This window comes from Eleutherodactylus coqui, chromosome 1 (genome assembly GCF_035609145.1).
Source record: "Eleutherodactylus coqui strain aEleCoq1 chromosome 1, aEleCoq1.hap1, whole genome shotgun sequence".
NCBI classification, from domain to species: domain Eukaryota; kingdom Metazoa; phylum Chordata; class Amphibia; order Anura; family Eleutherodactylidae; genus Eleutherodactylus; species Eleutherodactylus coqui.
This window is the reverse complement of record NC_089837.1, coordinates 64,457,255-64,480,651: the sequence shown is the minus strand read 5'-3', so window position 1 is coordinate 64,480,651 and position 23,397 is coordinate 64,457,255. Positions and strand designations below refer to the sequence as shown.

The 23,397-nt window shown below is 44.9% G+C and overlaps 1 protein-coding gene across 1 annotated transcript in view; it reads right to left on the bottom strand.

Annotated features, from left to right (window-relative positions):
- Positions 1–16,978: 16,978 nt before the first annotated feature.
- The window catches only part of TTC32 (tetratricopeptide repeat domain 32), a 43,685-nt gene continuing 37,266 nt past the window's right edge, over positions 16,979–23,397 (bottom strand). The window contains exons 6-11 of the mRNA XM_066596942.1: positions 22,953–22,988; positions 21,055–21,126; positions 20,699–20,737; positions 20,465–20,533; positions 19,101–19,161; positions 16,979–18,136 (exon numbers count right to left, since the gene is read on the bottom strand). Coding sequence (XP_066453039.1) covers positions 19,103–19,161; positions 20,465–20,533; positions 20,699–20,737; positions 21,055–21,126; positions 22,953–22,980 — 267 coding nt within the window. The 5' untranslated portion in view covers positions 22,981–22,988 and the 3' untranslated portion in view covers positions 16,979–18,136; positions 19,101–19,102. The remainder of the gene's footprint in view (positions 18,137–19,100; positions 19,162–20,464; positions 20,534–20,698; positions 20,738–21,054; positions 21,127–22,952; positions 22,989–23,397) is intronic.

The following is a 23,397-nucleotide window of genomic DNA, read 5'->3' as shown; positions in this document are numbered from 1 at the left end:
CAAGTGTCTAACAGCTTAAAGAGGATTTTCTGAAACATTGATGACCTTTGAATATTTAGACCCCTCGGGCCCCCACCAATCATCAGAATAAAGTGGTCACCGTTACTATGCACACAGGCAGAGCGCCGTACAAGCAGTTGTGGCTGTACCTGGTACTGCAGCTCAGTCCTATTATCTTGAACAGTGTGTGGGAAGAACCACCGCAGACCAACCATCTAGATATGGATACTAATCTGACCGATCTGTAATCTATATGTGTAAATCCAACCATACATTGACCCCTGAGCAGAACTTTCCTGGAGAAGAGCCAGGAGGACTTGTTCCACCTCTTGATATAAACGTCTTAGCATATTATACATCTGTTCCTACCGGCCTTATATAACCTTGTTTGTCTATTTGTTATTATTTCTCCAGTTTTTTTGCCTTATTAACTGTGAATATTTTCATAATGACATCATGTTATGTTCTCGTCTCGCTGGTCATTGTGGAAGTGGCACAGAACATACTTCTATCCAGCGTGTGAAGAATCCCCACAATATTCAAATTCTGGTTTTGTTTTTCATTATTTTTTTCATTTCGAGGATTTCAGGCAATACGTTGTGCTCTACTGCCACCTAGTGGCCACATTTGTTCCCAGTTCTAACAGACCAAACTCGTCATGTTTTACCGTATGTCATGTTTTACACTTGGGATCCCCATGTTGTAGCATGGGGACGGTCCGGTGTTGTTCCAGGTAGTCATTATTTCTAGGTGTTGGCACTGAATCACAACTAAAATTAGCATATTTGCGCACACATTAGTGTAGTATTTTTGCGGAATGAACTATGCTATTTTTCATGCTTTTTGGGTGAACATCAGCAGGCGCAATAGTAAAGGTTAATGCATTCCAGATATGATCTCTTTCCTGGCCAATTACACAGTGCTTTAGATAGATAGATAGTAGAGATGAGCGAACGTGTTCGGCTCCGCCCCTTTTCGCCCGAACACCGAACTTTGCGAGCAATTCCGTGCTCGGGCGAAAAAAGTTCGGGGGTCGCCGTGGCAGCGCGGGGGGGTGCGGCGGGGAGTGGGGGGGAGAGGGAGAGAGAGAGGGCTCCCCCCTGTTCCCCGCTGCTGCCGCCCGCGCCGCCGCGCCTCTCCCCGCCCCCCGGCGCCCCCCGAATCTTTACGCGCGGACACTGAAGTCCTCGGTAAAGCCGGTGTCCGGGTGCGTAAGTGTTCGTTAAGAACACGTTCGCTCATCTCTATTAGATAGATAGATAGATAGATAGATAGATAGATAGATAGATAGATAGATAGATAGATAGATAGATAGATAGATAGATAGATAGATAGATAGATAGATAGATAGATAGATAGATAGATAGATAGATAGATAGATAGATATTTAGCTGTGTTTGAAAGTTTGTGAACCCTTCAGAATTTACTATATTTCTACTTATATCAGACCTAAAACTAAATCAGATTTTGACACAAATCCTAAAAGTAGATAAAGAGAACCAAATCAAACAAATGAGTCAAATATATCAGACTTGGTCATTTATTTATTGAGGAAAATGATCCAGTATCACATGTCTGTGACAAAAGTATGTGAACCTTTGCTTACAGTTTCTGGTGTGACTCCCCCTTGTGCAGCAAATAACTGTATCTGAATGTTTCCGGTAATTGCTGATTAGTCCCGCACATCACGTTCGAGGAATGTTAGCCCATTCCCTCCATATAAAACAGCTTCAGCTCTGCTATATTGGTGGGTTTCCTCCCATGAACTGCCTGCTTCAGGTCCTTCCACAACATTTCTATAGGATTAAGGTCAGGACTTTGACTTGGTCTTTCCAGAACTTTAACTTTGTTCTTCCTTAACCATTCTTTCGTAGATTGGCTTGTGTGCTTTGGGTTGTTGTCCTGCTGACCCCCAACTCTGGAGATGCAACTTGTGCACAGATATCCGGACATTTTCCTTTAGAATTTGCTGATATAATTCAGAATTCATTGCTCCATCAATGATGGCAAGCCATCCTGGACCAGATGCTGCAAAACAAGCCAAAACCATGATGTACCACCCCCATGATATGAGGTTTTTATGCTGTAGTACAGTGTTTTCCTTTCTCCAAACATAAGGCTTCTCATTTAAGCCAAAAAGCTCTATTTTGGTTTCATCTATCCACAAAACATTGTTCCAACAGCCTTCTGGTTGCGTATATCATCCGGGCGTGAAAATGCAACCGATATACACTCATGTGAATAAAGCCTTATCCAGGTAATCTTTAGCAACAAGTAGCAAATTGCTTTTTCCTTGCAATCCCACCATGCCCACCATTGTTGTTCAGTGTCCCCCTGATGGTGAACTCGTGAACATTAACATTAGCTAATATGAGAAAGGCCTCCGGTTGCTTAGAGGTTACCTTAGGTTCCTTGTGACTTTTTGGACTATTATACGCTTTGCTCTTGGTATAATCTTTGTTAGTCGACCACTCCTGGGAAGGTCAATAATGGTCTTGAATTTCCTTTTTTTGGACACAATCTGTTTGATTGTGGATTCCAAGCTATTTAGAGATGGTTTTGTAACCCTTTCCACCCTGATGAGGGTCAACAACTCTTCTTCTTCTCAGGTCCACAGAAATCTCCCTTATTTAAGCCATAAACCTATTGTGAAGATCACACTTTGATTGGTTGGACCCAATTTCACCTTCAAATTATCTGCTAATTCTGCTAGGATCATTTTCCCCAATAAATAAATGACCAAGTCTAATATTTTTGACTTATGTGTTCGATTTGCTTCTCTTTATCTGCTTTTAGAACTTGTGTGAAAGTTTGCTGTAGTTTTAGGTCAAATATAAGCAGACATGGAAAATTCTGAAGGGTTCACAAACTTTCAAACTGTGTATGCGTGTATATATATATGTTAAAATGAAACTTTATTTCATGTTGGTAAAGGGGTCATCCGGTTACTGGAAACCCCTTTTCAATAGGACCCTCTAGAGTAAAATAATGAAGAGTGAGAGGCGTATTCCTCCGCTGACGCCAGCACTGCAGCTCTGTGGTCCCTGGGTATGTTGTGAGAGATGATGTCACAGGAAATCACGTGAGTGTAGCGATCAGGTTCGGGTTCGGAGTCCCTTGTCGTAACCGGTACGGCGGGTAGCGTAGTCAGGCAAGCCAGAGGTCAGTACACAGAAGCAGCAATGGTAGTGAAAGGAGCAGTTGGTAGCGGAGCTTTACTCAGGCTTGAGAGCACAATGATCACGCACTAAGGGTGGTTTCACACGGGAGAGAAAATCGTGTGATTTTCGCACGATGCAAGAGTCAGTAAAAAAGCAGATTATGATTGTTTTACAGTGGTTTCCTTCCCATCTGCGATGTTTTCACTGACATGATGTTGAGAGAAGAAAAAATCGCGGTATGCTCTCTTTCTGCGATGTGCGATTTTTAAAAATCTCCCACGTTTCCCTACGGAGCCTCCTTTTTATCGCATTGCAATGCAACAAACTTGCGATGTGATTTTAACATTAGAAAGTCCTATTGACGGTCACTAAAAAAATCACGCGATAGAAAAGCACAAGAAGATCGTGAGCGGCAGCAATGATTTTGCAAAAAAAAAAAAAGCAGCGCTGATGCTCAAAAATCACAGGAAAAAAGACACGATTTTCCCGTGTCAAAGTCGCGATCGCCCGAGCGAAACTAGCCTAAGGGAGGGACAGGGCTATGTTTAAATAGAGTGTGCAATCAGGAAAATAGGGTGGAGCAATCAAGGAAACAGGGACTGGGTAAGAGCTATGAACAAGGGACAAGAACAAGGGTTAGCAGGTAGAGCTGCTGCCTGGAGTACAGGAGCTCCTGGGTTCAAGTCCTGCAGTGTCATGTTCTTCATCTCCTGACATAATGGTGCTGAGAACTGCTCATTGGCTGCAGAGGTCACTTGATATCCTGTGACATTGTCTGTCATGGGAATCTTAGGGACCTTAGTGACTGCTGGATTCTGCCATCTGGAGAGGGGTAAGTATATCTCTGTTTGTTATTTTACCCCTGGGGGTCTTATTGAAAAGGGGTTGTTTAGTAACAAGGAAAAAGTCTGCAACATATTTCTGACGTATTTCAAGCATATTTAAAAAAAAAATTTAAATCTTGGTATTTGTATAGCACCAACTTATTCCATAGTGCTTTCAGGTAATTATTACCCCCCACCAAGCTGGGTTCTCATTTTACTGACCTCAGAAGGATGGAAGGCTGAGTCAACCTTGAGCCAGCTACCTGAACCACACAGGGATTAAACTTGCAACCGTCAGGTCATAGCAAGAGCTCACACTCTGCACCACACAAGGCTTATTACAGCCCTAGCCATAATAGGTTTTAGCTCTAGCATTTCTATTCTGTTTATTGGTGTCTTGACCATGATTTGTTCCTAGTAGCAGTCATCTGTGTCCCTGTGGTCCAGGACTTTGGATTATCCTACACTGTAATCGTTGTTGAGATTGTTCTAAGATGGTTTTGATAGTGAGGGTAGAACAAGTTGCCATGAGAAGGGGTGAGTTCTCCTTCAATGGAAGTCTTCAAACAGAGCCTGGATAGACATCTGTCTGGGATGATTTAGTGATCCTGCATTGAGCAGGCGGTTGGACCTGATGACCCTGGAGGTCTCTTCCAACAATATAATTCTATGATCTTTGATCTAAGGAGTAACCCAACAGGTCGCAAAGTCCTCAAAATGCCAACTAACTACTGGTAAAGAAATACTGTCTTGTGAAGGTTTATCAGGTCATACACTCCTGGTTTGTAGTTATTTGTCTGATTTCTCTCTTCATTTCCATAAGCTTCTTCACTTGTGGCCACAACCTTGATAAGTGACCCAACTGTGCTCTATTGCCTACATTCTTGATCTTGGTTAGTGACCTAACTGTCCCTATGAAAAAGTTATTGATCAGAATAGAGGCTGCCCAGATAAATTCCAGAAAATATGGGGCCCTTGGCACAACACAAACTCTACATTGACCCTAGAATACCCCCCCCCCCCCCTTCCCTTCCCGTTCCCTCATCTCTATGTGTTTAGGAATCAAGAATGCCAGTACGAGATGTTTTTGTTTTTGTTAGGAAATGTTCATTTTTGTATCAATCTTGAGATTACTACAGTAAAACTCTCTGCAAAAAGGTCAAGTCAACTGTTACAGTCTAGAAATGCTTGATTAGACATAAAACATGTACTCCTTTTATTTCTATGTACTGTCTAGATACATGATTTGATAAATGAAATGAAGTTAAAGTGACCTAACTGTGCCCTAGATCCCATGGCCCTATGCTTTAGCTCCCTGATCTACGTAAGTGTCCGAACACCCTTGGCTATTGTCCCAACTGCACACAAGTTCCCATGGCCCTGATCTTAGTTAATATCCATGGCCCAGATCTTGCTTAGTGACCTAACTGTGATTTATTTCCCCTGATTTAGTTTTTTGACTCAATTATGCTCTAATTTTCATGGCCCTGATCTAGGTTATTCCAACAACCTTGGTTAGTTTCTCAACTATGCTCTAGTATCCGCAGCCCTGATCTAGATTACTGTCCCAACAATGCTGCCGTCTCCACAGCCCTGATCTAAGTTAGTGTCCCAACTATGCTCTAGTGTCCATGGTCATGATCTTGGTTAGTGTCCCATCTGTACTGTAGCTCCCATGACCCTGATCTAGGTTAGTTTCCCAGTACCCTTGCTTAGTATCACAACTATGTACGAATTTCCCTAGGCCTGATCTTGTTTAGTCTTCTAACTATGCTCCAGTGTCCATGCCCCTGATCTTGGTTAGAGACCAAATTTTGTTTTAATGTCTATGGTCTCAGTCTTAACAAGTCTTAACAAGACCCAACAGCACTGCCGATGACCTTGAATTTGGTGAATAACCCACCTGTGCTCTTGTAGCCCTGGTCTTGACAAGCAGGCTAACTATGCCTTCAGCTAATGATATAATCGTGTTCGAGTACCCATATCCTTCGCAAATGACCTAACTATGTTTTAACTGGTCTTGGTTTATGACGCAACTATACTCCAACACCTATGGCCTGATCTTGATAGATGATTCCACTCTTTGTGACCTCAACCTTGGCCCGTGACACAACTATACGCCTGTTTTGTAAGCTTAATTGTATCTCATCCTCTTTGAGTCTCCATTTACCATCAGAGACATCATTACTTCATTGTCATCTCCAGCCACAAGTCTGAGAAGCAGCTTAGAGAACCTGGGGAATAGCCTTCATCTTCTCACATATGAGGAACCCTGGTGAAAACCAATTATCCACTAAACCAGACTATGACTTTTGGCTACTGGTAAAAATCGAAGGAACAGTAGGATCCATAGTGCCACATCAATAAGCACCGTGACAACGTACATACAACACATGGCCGAGACTTTGACCAGTTTCCAAATGTAATACTTGGAAACCTCTATCTAAGTATGTGGGGAGTTGTAGTTTCACAACAGCTTGAGTTGCAGACACTGATGTAAGTAGTAGAAAGGTCAAAAAAAGAATACAAAGAGATGTACATTACAGCCATGCTTCCTGAAGGGACTTTCTAAGCAGATAAAATAAACTGTGTTATTGCAGTGATACACTAATCCAGACCTTAAGACATCGCGCAAGAACTGCCAGCCATGGGGATTTCACTTCACTTATATTAAGAGCTGCCTCAGATAGCTCCTACATATTTTCGATGTTGAGAGCATTTTTGGTGACGATTCAGTAAAGCCAATGTGTTTCTAATCTGCACAAAGCAAAGAGGAAAAAAAAATCCTCCGCAAATCCGGAATAAGTTAGTGGCTGACATACAAAATGGCGGAGATGACATTCATAGCGGCTGCTTCATTTCTTTTTTGACACAATTATCTGTGAACGTTTTATTGATTGTGTCACTAAATTCTGCCCTTGGATCCTCCCGGCAGATTATGTTTTCAGTCTTGAACGGGATTGTTAGCGGACAATGCCAAAATGGCTCCAGTTGGGGATATCTGATGTATTACGCAATGCTAGAAACATATCAAGAACAGCTTAAACATTGTGTTTAATAACCTCGCAGCGATGCCAGCACCTCTGATCCACACACTGAAGTCATCCCTGCTGCTTACAATCTATGTGTCAGGCTGAAACACTGACTTTAATAAAAATATATTGAATATACGCCTTATAATGTATCTGGATCACAATAGACGCTCATGTGTTTATTTTCTTAATGTGGTAACGCTTTTCCTCCTGATGGTTGCTGTATGTGTAATGTTCGGAGCGCACGAGGTGCCAAGCTTGTGCCGGGATTATCAGACTATACGTAATGTTGACCGGCGGATGCCACGTAATCAACTGTGACCTCGGTTGTAACAGGGCAATGGACTTAGTGGTTGTCTAGAGATGGAGGGTATAAAAAGAGGAACTAAGTCTCCGGCACGACATGTTGGCAGGTGGTCTTTTCCTTTAGGATAGGACTGGAACCCATGATGTGACTCAAAGAACCTTATTTTATCAAAATCAGTACATATTCCGAGGTACATAGACCTCTTCATCAGACATGTTGGCAGGTATTCTTTTCCTTTAGGCTAAGATTGGAGTCCATGATGTAACTCAAAGATGTACCTTATTTTATCAAAACAAGCAGATAACACGTTTCAAGGTACGTAGACCTCTTCATTAGACAGTCGAATAGAACATATAGCAGTACAACCTTTTTTTTTCTCATGGTCCAATGAATCATGCAACATAACCATTGGTGGCCAGCAGGGAAGCATAAATGGCCAAGGGCAGTGGGAGCCCCTTATTCTAAATGAATCAACCACCGGCCAACAGGTCGCCCAGAGCCGTAGTTCCCTTTTATAGTCTTCATCTGACTTCTTAATATTGACATGATCTTTGGTTGAGCAGCATACTAGGCTAGGCCAGCAGTTCTTATCCACACTGTTCCAATAAGAACCTTTTTAAGATCACTACACAGCTGTGCCCTATTCTTAGTCCACACATTGCCCATCAATAGTGGTTGGCCCAACATTTCCTTCCATACTCTTCTTAGATGTCTAGATTTTTGTAAAGGGTTTGTCTTCTAATAGATACCCTGATGACTAGTTGATTTAGGGGGTTGGAAGGGGAACCATTGCTCATGCCCATGAACAGCAGTTGGGAGGGTTTCTGGCACTTAGTGTTCAGCATTTCATTGAAAGTAATGGGTTATTCATTGAACTCTGCCCTTGCTTTGATTGTCTAAAAAGGTTTAGGTGTAATGATGACCAAAAAGTGATTGTTTATTATGGAGGCATACCACTTTTAAAAAAATGTTGTGAAGGAGGCTGGCTGCTCTGGTAAGAAGGGACCAGAAGTAGAGAGGGTGCCATAGTCGTGGCGTCCTGAGTGAGTGTGAGAAGTCATGGACAGACCTTTGAGATAGCATTACCATACATGAAAGGAAAGGAGCTCATCAAGTTGTAGACCTGAAGTGAAGAAGTAGAGAGATAAAGAAGGCATGATTCCAAGAGTTCTTATTATGGAGACTGATGCATGGTGCCAACCAGCCAGAGTGGTCGGACATCATTCCTTTCGTATAGCTGTACAAAGGTTTGCTTGGTTGTACGTTCAATAAAAGTATTCAGAGGCTGGGAGCAGCATATTTCTTTGAATCAGTTGCTTAGTCGTTAACTCTGTGACCAGGCCTTCTTTCACCAACATGGGCAAGATTGGTCGGTTTACCACCCCTATGAAATACCAGTGCTGGCTACACAGCTCCAGGAGATCACCCGTGAATGGAGGGGAAAGTTGATTCTGATGCAGCCACACATCACATCACATGACCACCCACCACAGCCTATTCCGACCCAAAGTGAACCGTCATCTCCTGCTCGTGGCCCACTCATAGGGACCCTGCAGCCCTGTTCAATAAGTATGGATGCACTTATAAGCTTCTCTTTACTCTACCTATTATTGATAACCAATATCAAAAGATCTGAGTGGTGACACGTCCATCTGACATAAAAAGTATAGCTTAAAGATTCCGAATTCCTAAAGTTGTTTCTGTCAAATTTATACAGTGAATGGTCACTCTATTTTTCATCCCTATTCTTACTTCCGTAATATGGAGCGGATGCCAATCTATCTATTTACATGGGCACATAAAATATAGAGACATTTGGGAAAAGCAGCATTCACCAGTTTCATTTATTTTACGGATGTAAGACGCTATTCGTAGGCTATGGAGAGGCAATGAAAGCAAAAGGAATACCGATGCATTTTCATCTGTAATGTGTCTTTCATCATTGGAGCTTCCCTGTATCGAAATTATCCCTGTGACCATGGAGTGCAGCATAAAATCACATGACAAGTTTTCCATGGATCAGTTGCGAATCCACATTAGATGGGAAAATCCAGCGATCTGAGTGACTTCCAACGAGGCCCGTTCATCAGTGCTAGACTAGCTGGGACAGGATTTCATGCACTGATAACCATGTGGCGTTTTTTTTAATGTCACAGTGTGGGGGGTATACAGAGGATGGTGTGATCGGGGAAAAACATTCAAAGAAAGGAAATCCTGTGGATGGAATCTACTTGTTGATGAAAGGGGTAAGAGGAGGATGTCAAGCATCATTCTGACAATTCAACAGTGCCCAATAAAGCAAATTGCAGTCAAATACAATGCTGGCGTTCGAACTAATGTGTCCAAACACACAACTCATCATTCCTTACCACGGACCGGCTATAACAGCAGACCACCAGTTCTAGCACCATTACTGTCTAAGAGAAACAAAAAGCCAAAACAAAAGCGGGCAAAAGAGCACAAAAATGGAATCACTGAGCAGCGGAATAATATCTCCTGTCAGATGAATCCAGATTTCTGTTGCCCCGTGCTGATGGGAGTCAGAATTCTTTCACAAGCAGCATGAATCGATGAACCCCTTCCTGTCAGCTGGTCAGAACATGTCAGTACAATGTAAGGCTTCCCTCACACAGGCGTTTGCAGAAACGCAGCGTTTTTCAACGTTGTGTTTACTGCGGGTTCAGCAGCGCTGTCATGGATCTTTGACAACGTTTTGGCTGCGTTTTCAGCTAAAAAAAATCAGTACTCACCAACTGATGGTGGCTGGGTCCCTGCTGCTGTTCTCCGTAGCTCCCAGCACTTGTCATTGCCGACAAACCATCTATTGCTAGTGACGGGGATTTAAATTCCTGCCTCCAGCAACAGATTGCTCTGATTGGCTGAGCCCGCTGAGTGTCAGCTGGCTCAGCCAGTCACAGCCAGCGCTGGATGCACCAATCACAGCCATTTATTGAATGGCTGTGATTGGTGCATCAAGCACCAGCTCTGATTTGCTGCAATTTTCTTGTGGGCAAAATCGCAATCGCCCGTGTGAAATTAGCCTTATTTGATCATTTAACAGCCTATAGTAGAGCTCTTTGTAGGAATCTTAAAATACTTCATTTTTTCTGCATGTACAATATGAACGTTGAGCGAAATATTTGTCGTTCATTGTTCGCCATGTGTACACTGAACGACTATCATTCATTTTCACTTGTTTAAACGATTTCTCAAACAATAATCGTTCCATGTAAAAGGGCCTTTTGTTGAGATGAACCACAGGGCCTTATAGCCTCTTAATCTGCATGGGCTCTTGGCACTATTACCCAATCCGGCTACATGATGGAGAAGACACAACTGTCACAATATCATCACAAGAGGACGGGACGGTGAAGGGAGAACTACAGTACTACCCAAATCTCTCTTTATACACGAGCACTTGTTCGTGGCCTCAAAGTAGAGTTCATTCAGATCAGATGCTCAGAAGTGTTCATAGCCAATATTTACTCACACAGCTAAATAGGACTCTTGGCAACATCGGAGTCCTGGAGCGTGACCCAGCCATTAACAGTGCGGTGTGATTTAGGTCTTCATATGATTTGCTGCACTCGGTTGCCTTTTACTCTGATCATAACTTGCTTTGTAACAGAGTATAAAACACATAAGATCACATGCTGAAGAGTGCGGATTATTAACCTCAACTTAACAGACACTAATTCACTCAATAAACATGTTCTATAAGGCGTGAACCTGATTTACTGACACAGATGACCCAACAGCTGGATCTACCTCAACTTCTTGCAGCTCACAAAGCCAGTACTTGCCCATTATTCATACGGATGGATTTCGATACCTAATAATACTGCCATAGACAATGTAGAGTCCTAAACTGGAAGTTTTCGCCTTCGAAAATTCTTGGAATCACCATCTAGTTGTGTCTAAATACATAGAGTATTAGTTAACTATCCTACGCCTACAGCAGAAGACCTTTATCTCTCTCCTACTAGGACACGAACAATAAAAATCGACTACGCTGTTCTGTCCTCCTAAAAAGATGGGAACGGAAACCATGTCAGAGACCAAAGTGGTCTTCATTTGACACGTTATAGTCTGTAGTTTCATCCAAATACCATTTTCAGCGATTCAATTACAACACCTAGACGTAGAACCATAGCACAACCATAAACGCTATACCAAAAGAACCCCCAAATGCTTGGTAACAATAGATCATATTCAAGTTGTTTGAAGACCAAAATATTTCCAACAGCGAATCTACTGATAGGTTCTATTGAAGATGGAGGTGGCGAACACTCACTTTTAGAGTTAAGCTTATCTGGCAGAGTGGTGAAAACAACTTGGCCACAAAGTAGTTCTTCAGTTCTTTGCCCTCTTCCACGTGAAGATCTGTTGAGCCAAAGATGGCGAGGGTGGTAAAGAAATTTCCAGGGTTCTCAGATGGCTAAAGGTTCAGAGATACTGCTGCAAGCTGTGAGTTTGCTTTTGGTAGGAAATAATACAAAGTCATAAACTTTCTTGACCTCCAATGAAGCAAGAGTACCAGGGACATGGCATCTGATAAACTTTACAGGCACCAGTGCAATTAAAGGATCAATGGTCTGTTTGGTGGGTGTAGATGCATCCACAGGCTTCTATGGATTCCAAAAAATAAGCACAATTTCTTCTAATCTCTGGTGCCCCATTAAAACAGCTATAGACATGAGTCTTACTGGGAAATCCAACTACCAGCACAGGAATCTGCCGATAGGCTAATGTCTAAGGGTGTCTATACACATTAGATATCAATAGGTTGGCCATCTAGTTTAGCAGATGCAGCCATACATGTTTTAGTCCATATTGGTGGTTAAAGTTGTTTAATGACACTGGTTATGTGGTGGACATGGTTACCTCTTCCTTCTGGTGAAGACTCTGGCTTTGGCTTATATTTCCAGAGATTGTTACAGGGCTTGTTAGAAGTTGTCTTGCAGGAATGCTGCCTGCCAACAGGTGGTGGTGTAGAGGCATTGTTTCCCCGAAAACACGTCTTATAATAATTTTTGTCCCAAAAGAGGCACAGTGTCTCATTTTTTTTGGGGGGGGGGGGGCTTATACTCACCTGGTCCACGGCGTCTAGGTCCCTTGCACTGCTGATCTCCAGTGGTGATGTGGCAGTCTGCAGTGTCTTTGGCATTCACATAGAACTCTCCTTCTGGTGACGGGGCTTTGAATACCTCGCCTCCAGCATCAAATGCTGTGATTAGCTCACGAGTGCCGACGCTTAGCCAATCAGAGCTGACACTCAATGAGCCAATCACAGCTATTCAGTGATGTCATTGTTTAATGGTCGCATGCCGACTCTGATTGGCTGGCGCTTGATCCAATCACAGCACTCGCTTGATGGAGGCATGGTATTCAAAGCCCCGTCACCAGCAGGAGAGTTCTGTGTTAGTGCTGAGGACACAGCAGCCTACCGCAGGCCCGGGGACCAGCGCGAGAGACTAATACGCCGCCGGCTAGGTGATTGTATTGTTTTGTTTTTTTCAGTTTGCTAGGGCTTATTTTGGGGGGAAGGCTTATATTTCGTTGCCCTTCCTAACCCCCTCCCCCCAAAAAAGGGGGTAGGGCTTATTTTTGGGAAACGCGGTAGGTGCTCTCCACTTTCAACACCAGATCCTATTGTTCACTGGGAGATAAGCTAATGCCAGAACTATCTGGCAGCAGCTTAAGGTTTAGATAAACAAAAGTGAATGATATCATTCCATCTATAGGTGAGCCAACGGATGAACGAGAATCATGCGCTTCTCATTCGTTGTTCGGTTTTTGCAGGACTAAAAATCATCGCAGGCTCGTTGAGTTGCCGTTCTGTTTAAACACTTCTCATTCAGTGTTTTACATAGTGAATATCACACACGGAACGAGAAGTGAACGATTCTCTTTGAACGAGTCAATAATGAATCTACCAGTCTAAACAGGCTGCATGGGAACGGACAGGCTGGTGATGACGTCCCCAGCTCGCTCACTCATCCAATTCTCAGTCTGTGTGATGCTATTACATGGATTTACCACAGAGACTGTCTACAGGAGGCACAGAACCTCCTATCAGTTCGTGATGATGATCAAACAACTCCTCACACAGGTATAACAGAGGAGATCACAGCTCCTCCTGATTGTATACTTATGGTCTGTGGCTTGTTTAGATGAAAATAGAAATTAATGATAATTAACCCCCCATACCCACCTGCAGGCATAAATGGTATAGCTTCAGCTAATGCTGTGTTGATGTATCATGGGATTGATTGAAAGTAACAAAATCTCTAACTCATGATGGTTCCTAATAAGTATCAGACAAGGGGTTGCACTGCAGCAAAGTGACTGAATGCATAAATGATACCTCCAGAGTGTGACAGGCAATTAAGTAGGGGCAGGCATTGAAAAATGTGTTTTTGCCCTTTAAATGCACCATAAGGGTACAGGCACTCTGCAGAGTATCCGCAGCACGTTGACCATCACTTGAGTGTAGTAAAGATACAGCACCTCTGGACAGTTTAATACAGCCTGTTATCTACCGGGACTCCTATATATTTTCTGTTTTTCTCCTTAGTGACTGTAACTTGCTATATGGTCCTGCGGGGCTTTTCCTGTGAGCTCCCCTGCGATATTATACAAGCTTCGGCCTACAATTGTCTTTCTCCCCATCTGCGCACATTTGTGTTCATCTCAACCAAGCAGCCCAAGCTTACTAATACATTGCAGCAATTTGCAAGGCCTACCATTATGGCGGACCACCAGCCTACTGCATCTAGTGGCTGCGGTTCAGTACAAACAAGAGATCTTCGTGCACTGCTGGATTTCCCATTGAGTGGTATAAAACACCATGAAATTCTTGGCCTCTAGGCTTCCTATACTTTACAAGTCTATCCTTTGGCAGGACATCATGCCGGACACCCTGCGAGAGGCTCTGATAGTCCCAATTCCCAAACCTGGGAAGGACCTGAAAGACTGTAGTTCCTATCATTCCATTTCCCTTCTTAATAATAATGTTAAATTCCTTACCAAACACTAGCCATTCATATCAATTCCATCCTTAAACACATTATACATGCTGACTAGAGCGAACATACTCGCTAAGGCAAACTAATCGAGCGAGTAGTGCCTTATTCGAGTACCTGCCCGCTCATCTTTAAAGATTCGGCTGCCGGCGCAGGTGAGCGGTGAGTTGTGGGGGTAAGCAGGGGGGAGCGGGGGGGGAGAGAGTGAGAGAGAGATCCCCCCTCCATTCCTCCCCGCTCTCCCCTGCCGCTCCCCCCCCCCCGCGCCGGCAGCCGAATCTTTAGAGACGAGCGGGCAGGTACTCGAATAAGGCACTACTCACTCAAGTAGTTTGCCTTAGCGAGTATGCTTACTCATCTCTAATGCTGACCAATTAGTCGTTATGCCTGGAAAGAGTGCGGATAGGAACCTTACATCTCTTTTACCAATCTTACAAATTCAATGGTGGGTATTGGATTTCTGTATTTATTGACCAAGATAACGCCTGTGGTTCAGTGAAGTGGAGGTACTTGTGAGCGGTGATGGGCTGCTTTGGGTTTGGGTTAGTTTTCATGAAGTGGCTGCAGATGCTCTATAGTTCCCCAGTGGCTAGTGGCAGAACTAAGAGGTCCACATAGAAGTCAATGGGGGTTGCGCAAGTGTGCGCACAATACTCAAGGAGATGCATGAAACGCTGTGTAATTTTGGTGGGAAAAGAACCATCTAGAACTCATTAGATGAATCAGCCATTTCAACCAGTGTGTGTTTGCGTCCTGCGTGCAAAGAACATGCCCTGCTGGCAGAAAAAGTACAGTAGGATATGCCAATATGTGCGCAAAAAAGACTTGTTCATAGCACAAAAAAGTTGCCCTAAGGCGTGCGCAATTGCCTATACGTCCGTGTGAAGCCAACCTTAAGGATAAGGTTAATTTTATACATAGAATTTACTACCCCCCTCTGGATTACATACTCTGAGTCTGTCCGCCTTAGAGTCCATGATGTGTAACTAATGCAGCCCGTGTCCTGGGATATAACAACCGGCAGGACTACTGGTGGGATGTTCCTAAGGTCATGGACTCATTTAGGGGCCACCAAGAATCAAGCATCCCAAAGTTTGACTTTTCGGGCTTGTGGATGATATTCCGGTGGATATGGAGACCCGCACCTTATATAAACTTGATATTTTTACGCCACAAAATAAATTTTTCTCAATTGCAGGCATCACAAGGGGCTGACGGAGCTGCATGGATCCGGGTGGTAACAGTGCAGCACCCTGTAGAAGCTCATATACCTGGTTCAAGTCTGCCTTAACAAATACGATAAAACCTGGTTATATTGGATAACTTGCCCCTCAGCTGCAGTAGCGATGGCTGTGTAATTCTCTCCCTGTCCTCAGGGGTGTAGGACGCCCCGCTCTATGGGGTCCTGTTCTTCCTCTCCTCAGAGGTGTAGGACGCCCCGTTCTATGGGGTCCTGTTCTTTCTGTCCTCAGAGGTGTAGGACACCCCGCTCTATGGGGTCCTGTTCTTCCTGTCCTCAGGGGTGTAGGACGCCTTGCTCTATGGGGTCCTGTTCTTCCTGTCCTCAGGGGTGTAGGACGCCTTGCTCTATGGGGTCCTGTTCTTCCTGTCCTCAGGGGTGTAGGATGCTCGGCTCTATCGGGTCCTGTTCTCCCTGTCCTCAGGGGTGTAGGACACCCAGCTCTATGGGGTTCTGTTCTTCCTCTCCTAAGGGTTGTAGGACCCCCCGCTCTATGGGGTCCTGTTCTTCCTGTACTCAGGGGTGTAGGATGCCCCGCTCTCTGGGGTCCTGTTCTTCCTGTCCTCAGAGGTGTAGGATGCCCCGTTTTATGGGGTCCTGTTCTTCCTGTCCTCAGGGGTGTAGGACGCCCCGCTCAATGGGGTCCTGTTCTTCCTGTCTTCAGGGGTGTAGGATGCCTTGCTGTATGGGGTCCTGTTCTTCCTCTCCTCCGGGGTGTAGGACTCCCTGCTCTATGGGGTCCTGTTCTTCCTGTCCTCAAGGGTGTAGGACGCCTCGCTCTATGGGGTCCTGTTCTTCCTGTCCTCAGGGGTGTAGGACGCCTCGCTGTATGGGGTCCTGTTCTTCCTGTCCTCAGGGGTGTAGGACGCCTCGCTCTATGGGGTCCTGTTCTTCCTGTCCTCAAGGGTGTAGGACTCCCTGCTCTATGGGGTCCTGTTCTTCCTGTCCTCAAGGGTGTAGGACGCCTCGCTCTATGGGGTCCTGTTCTTCCTGTCCTCAAGGGTGTAGGACTCCCCGCTCTATGAGGTCCTGTTCTTCCTGGCTTGTTGGTCCTGCTGAGTGGACTTATTGTATATTCGCCCCCTCCCCTGTTTATCTCTGGTTCCCCAGTTGGAATCTTTCTTCCTTGTTTTTGTATACAGTTGTAAAAGTCTTAAGGACCCAGCGATTTTCACCATTGTATTGTAAGAGCCATGACTCGTTGACTGAGCCGTACGACGGCTTGGTTTTTGGGATGAGGTGTATTTGTAATGGCAGCACTCTGGGGGTACATATAATGTAATCTATGTCCAGAAAACCCACCACTTGTTTTACAGCATTCACCATTCGGTAAAAATAACATGATAGCTTTCTTATGTTTGTAAAATTTATTTTTTATTTTTTACTACTTTTGCACAATATAAACACGTTTTTAAAGATAAACAATTGATTCTGCATCGCTAAGATCCAGAACATCTTCATTTTTCCTTTGTCAGGCTTCCAGCTGCAATGGGAACACATTGTTAGCTTGCGATCCCATTCCAGGGTGTCGATGGGTGACAGAAAGAGCTCCTCCGTCTTTCATCTGCTTACATGCTGCAGTTGCTTTTGATTGTGGCATGTAAGGGGTTAAACTGCCAGGATCTGAGGTTTCTCCATTCCTACTGGTTAGAGCAGGAGCCCAGCCGTCAGTAGTCAGTCAAGCCACAGCTTCAAAAAGAAAGATGTATGTGCAGGTTTAAGGCCCACTACTGGGGTCACACAGTTGCCACCGCCACTGTTGGTGTTGTTGCCGGCACTGTCCTTTCCACGGAAGACGCTGTTGTTACCGCCACTGTTGCTGTCTGTATTGTTGCTGCCACAGTCGGTATTGTTTCCATGGCTGACGCTACTGTTGCTGTCGGTATTGTTTCCACGGCTGACACTGTTGTTGCCGCCACTGTTGTTTCCACGGCTGATGCTGTTGTTGCCGCCGCTGTTGGTGTTAGTGCTGCCGCTGTTGTTTCCATGGCTGGCGCTGTTGTTGTTGCCGCTGTTGTTTCCACGGCTGCCGCTGTTGTTGCTGCCGTTGTTGTTTCCACGGCTGATGCTGTTGTTGCCGCCGCTGTTGGTGTTGTTGCCGCCACTGTTGTTTTTCACGGCTGCCGCTGTTGTTTCCACGGCTAACGCTGTTGTTGCTGCCGCTGTTGTTTCCACGGCTGCCGCTGTTGTTCCTGCCGCTGTTGTTTCCACGGCTGCCGCTGTTGTTGCTGCCGCTGTTGTTTCCACGGCTGCCGCTGTTGTTGCTGCCGTTGTTGTTTCCACGGCTGATGCTGTTGTTGCCGCCGCTGTTGGTGTTGTTGCCGCCACTGTTGTTTTTCACGGCTGCCGCTGTTGTTTCCACGGCTAACGCTGTTGTTGCTGCCGCTGTTGTTTCCACGGCTGCCACTGTTGTTCCTGCCGCTGTTGTTTCCACGGCTGCCGCTGTTGTTGCTGCCGCTGTTGTTTCCACGGCTGCCGCTGTTGTTGCTGCCGCTGTTGTTTCCACGGCTGCCGCTGTTGTTGCTGCCACTGTGACTGTTGTTGTTTCTGTTGAGATTATTAGAAAATAAGAGCATAAAAATACAATCACTGGATAGAAAACAGAAGTGTATTTTCCAAGAACTGCGACAAGCAAACCCTACAGAGACAGTAATATCCGCCGCTCGCCCCACCGTCCTCCCAGCCTTAGGGATAAAGCAGCACAGAATCCCCCCTGTACAAACCCCACAGAGACAGTAATGTCCGCCCCTCGCCCCACCATCTTGCCGGCCTCAGGGATAAAGCAGCACAGAATCCCCCCTATACAAACACCTACTATACTCCTCCAAGAACCAGCGCCGCCCAGGACTTGGATTAGTAAATCTCTAAAGAATAGACATAATCGCCATCGCTGCGTCCATAAAAGTCTGAACTATAAAGTATCACATTTTGTTGCTGTTTTTTGTAACATTGCCTCGAAAAAGAAAAGTGATTTAAAAATGTCACGCTCCCCATAATGGTATAATAGAAACTACAGCTCGCCCCCCAAAACATGCCCCTCCCTCACCCCAACCCCCGCGGCTCCGTCACCGGAAACATGACCACATTGTGGGGCGCAGAATACGGCAACAAACTGCCATGTTGTTTAAAAGGAAACGTGTTTCTTCTTCTGTTATTAAACTGGTGAAACGTGAAGAAACGATATAACGTTCGTATCGCTGGATCGACCGCAGAATACAACTAACAGTCATTCTTATTGCACAGCGAACGCCGTAGTAACGAAGCCCAAACAAGAGCGGTGTAACTGCATTTTTTCTGTTTCACCAGACATAAAAAATAGAACTTATCCTGCAAACAACAAGCCCTCGTGCCGCTGCGTTACCGAATAACAGCAAGCTATAGCTCTGGAAAGGCGAAAGCTACCAGCAAAAAAACCTAAAATGGTCTCAGGAATGAAGGGGTTAAGACACGCCCGGCCCAGTTTTATGCTGTTTAGATAGCAGCTATGTGACCCCATCAGGTAAGTACTTACTGTCACTCCAGCTCAGGGAGGGCCTCCTGCTTCTCGATTTTTTTGAGCTCCTCTTCCAGCTCTGAAATGAAAAGGGATTCATAGAGTTTCACATTTAACCTCTTCTTGACATACATGTACGGCGCTGACAGCGGCAGAACAAAGAGAGGGAGATCCTCTCTTACCCAAATGGCCTCCTTGTGATGAGATCACAGGCTGCGGATTGCTTACCATGGCAGTCTGGGACCCTGTGATGGCCCCTAGGCTTGCCATGGATTTCCTCCTATTAAGCCCTGCCCCTGACAGGGCTTAATAGGATGGCTTCTGCAATACTGAAGTATTACGATATATTCTACATGCGATCAGATGATTGTAAGATCAAGTCCCCTATTTCGACTTTAAAAAAAATTCATTAAATTAATGGTGTCTGCCATCAAATGAATGCTAATCAAATATTATTAAAGTTTGCAGTGCGGTTCTGCTTTGGATTTTGTGCCTGAAGCTCTACAAGCCATTACCTTCTCCTGGCACCTCAGAAGGGTCTATTCACACGTTGCCCTGGGTACATCCTGTAGGCATTCCAGCGCTATACTCAGCAAAAACGACTACAGACCGCCTTTTTTTGGACTGGATTGCTGACCAATAACAGCGCAGCGCTTAGCGGGACGGACAGGAGGAAAGTACAGAGCAGGGAATTGTGATGAATGTAATTTCAACCTGCATATTGGCAGGGTGGCGGCGGCCATATTGGAAAATAGTGATGTGGGGAAACTTCAGAAACGGAGAACAGGAGCAGAAGGTAATGGCTGCGCAATTTATACCCACAACCAGCTGTGCATAAACATGGAGCAAACACCTCTCATATCTGGAAATTTTCAAATTTGCTTCAAAACCAGAATACCCCTTTAAGTTTAATAAAGTGTTTTTAATCAATAGCAAATCTAAAATTTTTAAAATCCCCCTTTTACCCGTTGTTGCATCAAAAAATAAAATGAATAAATTAAAAATAAGTATTGCTGCATCCGAAAAAGCCCGACTTATAAAAAAAAAATAACATAATTTATCCCGCGTGTTGAAGACCGTTAAAAAAAAATACACATTGCCAGGATTGTGCTTTTTTGGGCAATCCATCTGCACAAAAAATTTTAATAAAAAGTTACCAAAAATGCATATGTTGCCCAAAATAGTGCCAATTAAAACTAGAAGTCTCTAAAAGTGTTCTGGTAGATTATACAGTGCTGTATATTAAATGGCGCCACTGAAAAACACAACCGCAAAAAACAGCCCCATGTAGCCTCATGTCGCCGGAAAAATCGGGTTATGATTTTTTGAATGTGTTTCAGGAGTGTTTTCTCCATATGTGACCCCATGAAACAACCACTTACTTTTACTCCTGGCTCTCCTCATCCACGGATACCGTTCTTCCGGGTCATCCTGTGCGGCTGCTGGAAGTTCTGGAAAGGAGAAGTCATTTATATAGTTTACCTTTAAGACATGTTTTATCTGTGGGGGTTCTTAGTCAGTCAGTATATGTGTATAATCTATAGGTGATCTGTGTGTATACTGTGTAGAGATGATGCACATAATATATAGGATCTAATAGATGAGAGAAGACTTACCTGCACGGAACGGCTTCCGGATGTTCATCCTGCCCTGACCTGAGAAAAACAAGAATGATATATTCTTTAGATGTGCAAACAGAAATCAAAGTAAAACTCTCCAGTCTTAACCCCCCTCCCCCTCCTTGTATATGACCATCTTATGGATAAACTAATCTATCCCTTTCCAACCTCAGCATTAACCCTCTACATGACCTCTATATAAGCTCTAGCGCTGGTATAACTGCGTCCCTTCTCTAACTAACATGCGTCTATAGAAGAGTTCCCCTATAAGACACAGCCCGTCACTACTGCCCAGTTCTATACTCTGTAGATGGCCGCCATGAGAATTCCCTATCTATAAGATCAACACTTACGGCTTTTAATAGGGTCTTTCGGCATCCATTTGGGGTTCTGTTCCAGAAGGTCTAGGAACTCCCGCGACAGTTCTGGAAATAAGAAGAGATTATACAGTTTAGTTTTAGACTTGCTTTATGGTAATTATCCTGCCTGCGAGGATTCTTCTAACAGGGGTTTCCTGCCCTCTGGACTTGCCATCAGTAGTGGATGGTCAGAAGTCCGCTGCTCGGGAGCCCCGTCCATCAGCTGATCGCCTGGCCCACTGCAGTGACATAATCAATGGACAGGGAAGGAAGTGGGAGCGCCGGCTTCACTGCCACTGAAACCACCGGGAGCGCCGCACTGGTATTCCACTTCCTATTCAGACCAGGAGCAGGAAGTGGAATAGCAGTGCGGCTCTTCTATCAATTTCAATGGGTGTGAAGCCGGCGCTCCCACTTCCTCCACTGTCCGCTGATAATGTTGTCCGTCCTGCTGTAATGGACAGCGGGCCAGACGATCAGCTGATGGACGGGGATCCCGAGTTGTGGACCCCCATTCATCAACTACTGATGACCTATCCAGAGTTGAAAACTGGGCAGAAAACCCCTTGAATCAGTCAGGATATGTGTAGATATGGAATGAGGTTTTACCGATAGGGTTGGTTGTACGACCTGAGAAATAGGTAAAGGCATACACGTAAATCAAAGATCTCTCCGTCGGGATTCACCGCCACATCGGCACTGCAGTGACGGGTATTTTCAGCCAGTATTGGTTATATTATAATTTTATCACATTTCTTAGTGTGAGGATAATATTTTTTAATCATACAGAAAACCTCTTTAAAATTCATGCCATTACGACCAGTGACATACATTATCATTTTATTATTGTTAGCCGTTCATGAACCTCAGCGACCCTAAACGCAAGCTCCCTCCATGTTATTCGGTTTTGCACGGCCTCTTTCAGTTGCTTGATATAGATGCCAGTATCATCTTTGACTGTATCTTGCCCACTGGTCAGGGGCTCAAAAATCCCGAAGGAAGTACTAGCTCTGATTCAATGTGATGGCTGTGATTGGTTCATCGAGCACTGCAGTGATTGGCCGAGCCACAGCGCTCGAGAATCAATCAGAGGCAGCGCTTCCTGGAGGATGGATTTTTGAACCCCCTGATTAGGAAGTGCTGGTTAAGAACTACAAACTAGTGCCAGACCTTCAGGAGGAGAAGTGCGGCGGAGTGGACAGCGCCTGCTAGGTAATGTATTGTTTATTTGTTATTTTTTTTTATGTAGCAAGGACTGATTTTAGGGACAAAAAGAAGGACTTTCTACTGTAAAAGTTGCATCGCACCGCATGAAAACCGTGATTTTGTGCGATGCAACAGAAAGGAAGGCTCTATAGGGAAACATGGGCTACAAAACATCGCAAACCGCGGCTGTATAGAGCCTGCAGCAAATTTTCTTTCTCGCAATGTAGCAGCCTACAAAACATCACTAATGTGAAGGAACCCTTAGGAAAGCATCCGCTTCACATACATGCCATTTGTGGCGCTGTCGCATCGAGACAAAATTGCTCAATTCTGTGTAAAAGCGGCCACAATCACATTAAAATCAACGTGAGCGCCGCGCTGATGTTCCACTTCCTACTAAGAACAGAATGTCAGGATCAGGAAGTGGAATACCAGTGCGGCGCCGACATCAATTTCAATGGGAGTGAAGCCGGCGCTCCCACTTCCTCCCCGTCTAATGATGATGATGTCCGGACTGCAGTAATGGACAGCGGGCCAGACGATCAGCTGATGGACGGGGATCCCGAGTGGTGGACCCCCATCCATCAGCTGATGATGACCTATCCAGAGGGTAGGTCATCGGTTATAAAAAGGGCAGAAAGCCCCTGTCATCGGTCAGGATATGTGTAGATGGCATAAGATCTTACCGATAGGGTCGGCGGTGGGGACCTTCATTTTACGATCTAAGAAAAACAAAAGTGACATATATTTTAGGTAAAGGTGTAACCTCTGCAGTGAATAAAACCCATTGATTTCAGCTAGTGTGCTAAACTCCTGCCCCCTCTTTTCCCCTTGTCGGCTGCCAGCAATGGGAGAGGCCCCGTCCTGCCCCCTCCCATTGCAGACAGCCCACAAGGGTCGTAGAGGAGGAGGGAAGGGGGTGGGAGTTCAGCAGACATGCTGCTAAACTCCCTCGAACCTCCCTTTTCCCCGGCAGCTACCATAGGCTTCCATAGGAGTCTATGGGGCGGCCGGCATAAAAACAGCCTGCGGGAATGCACACCGCATGCGCTATCTTTGCCGGACGGCCGTTTTTACGCATCGGGAATACGCCCATCTGAATTGGTTTCCAATGCATGAGATGGAGAGTGT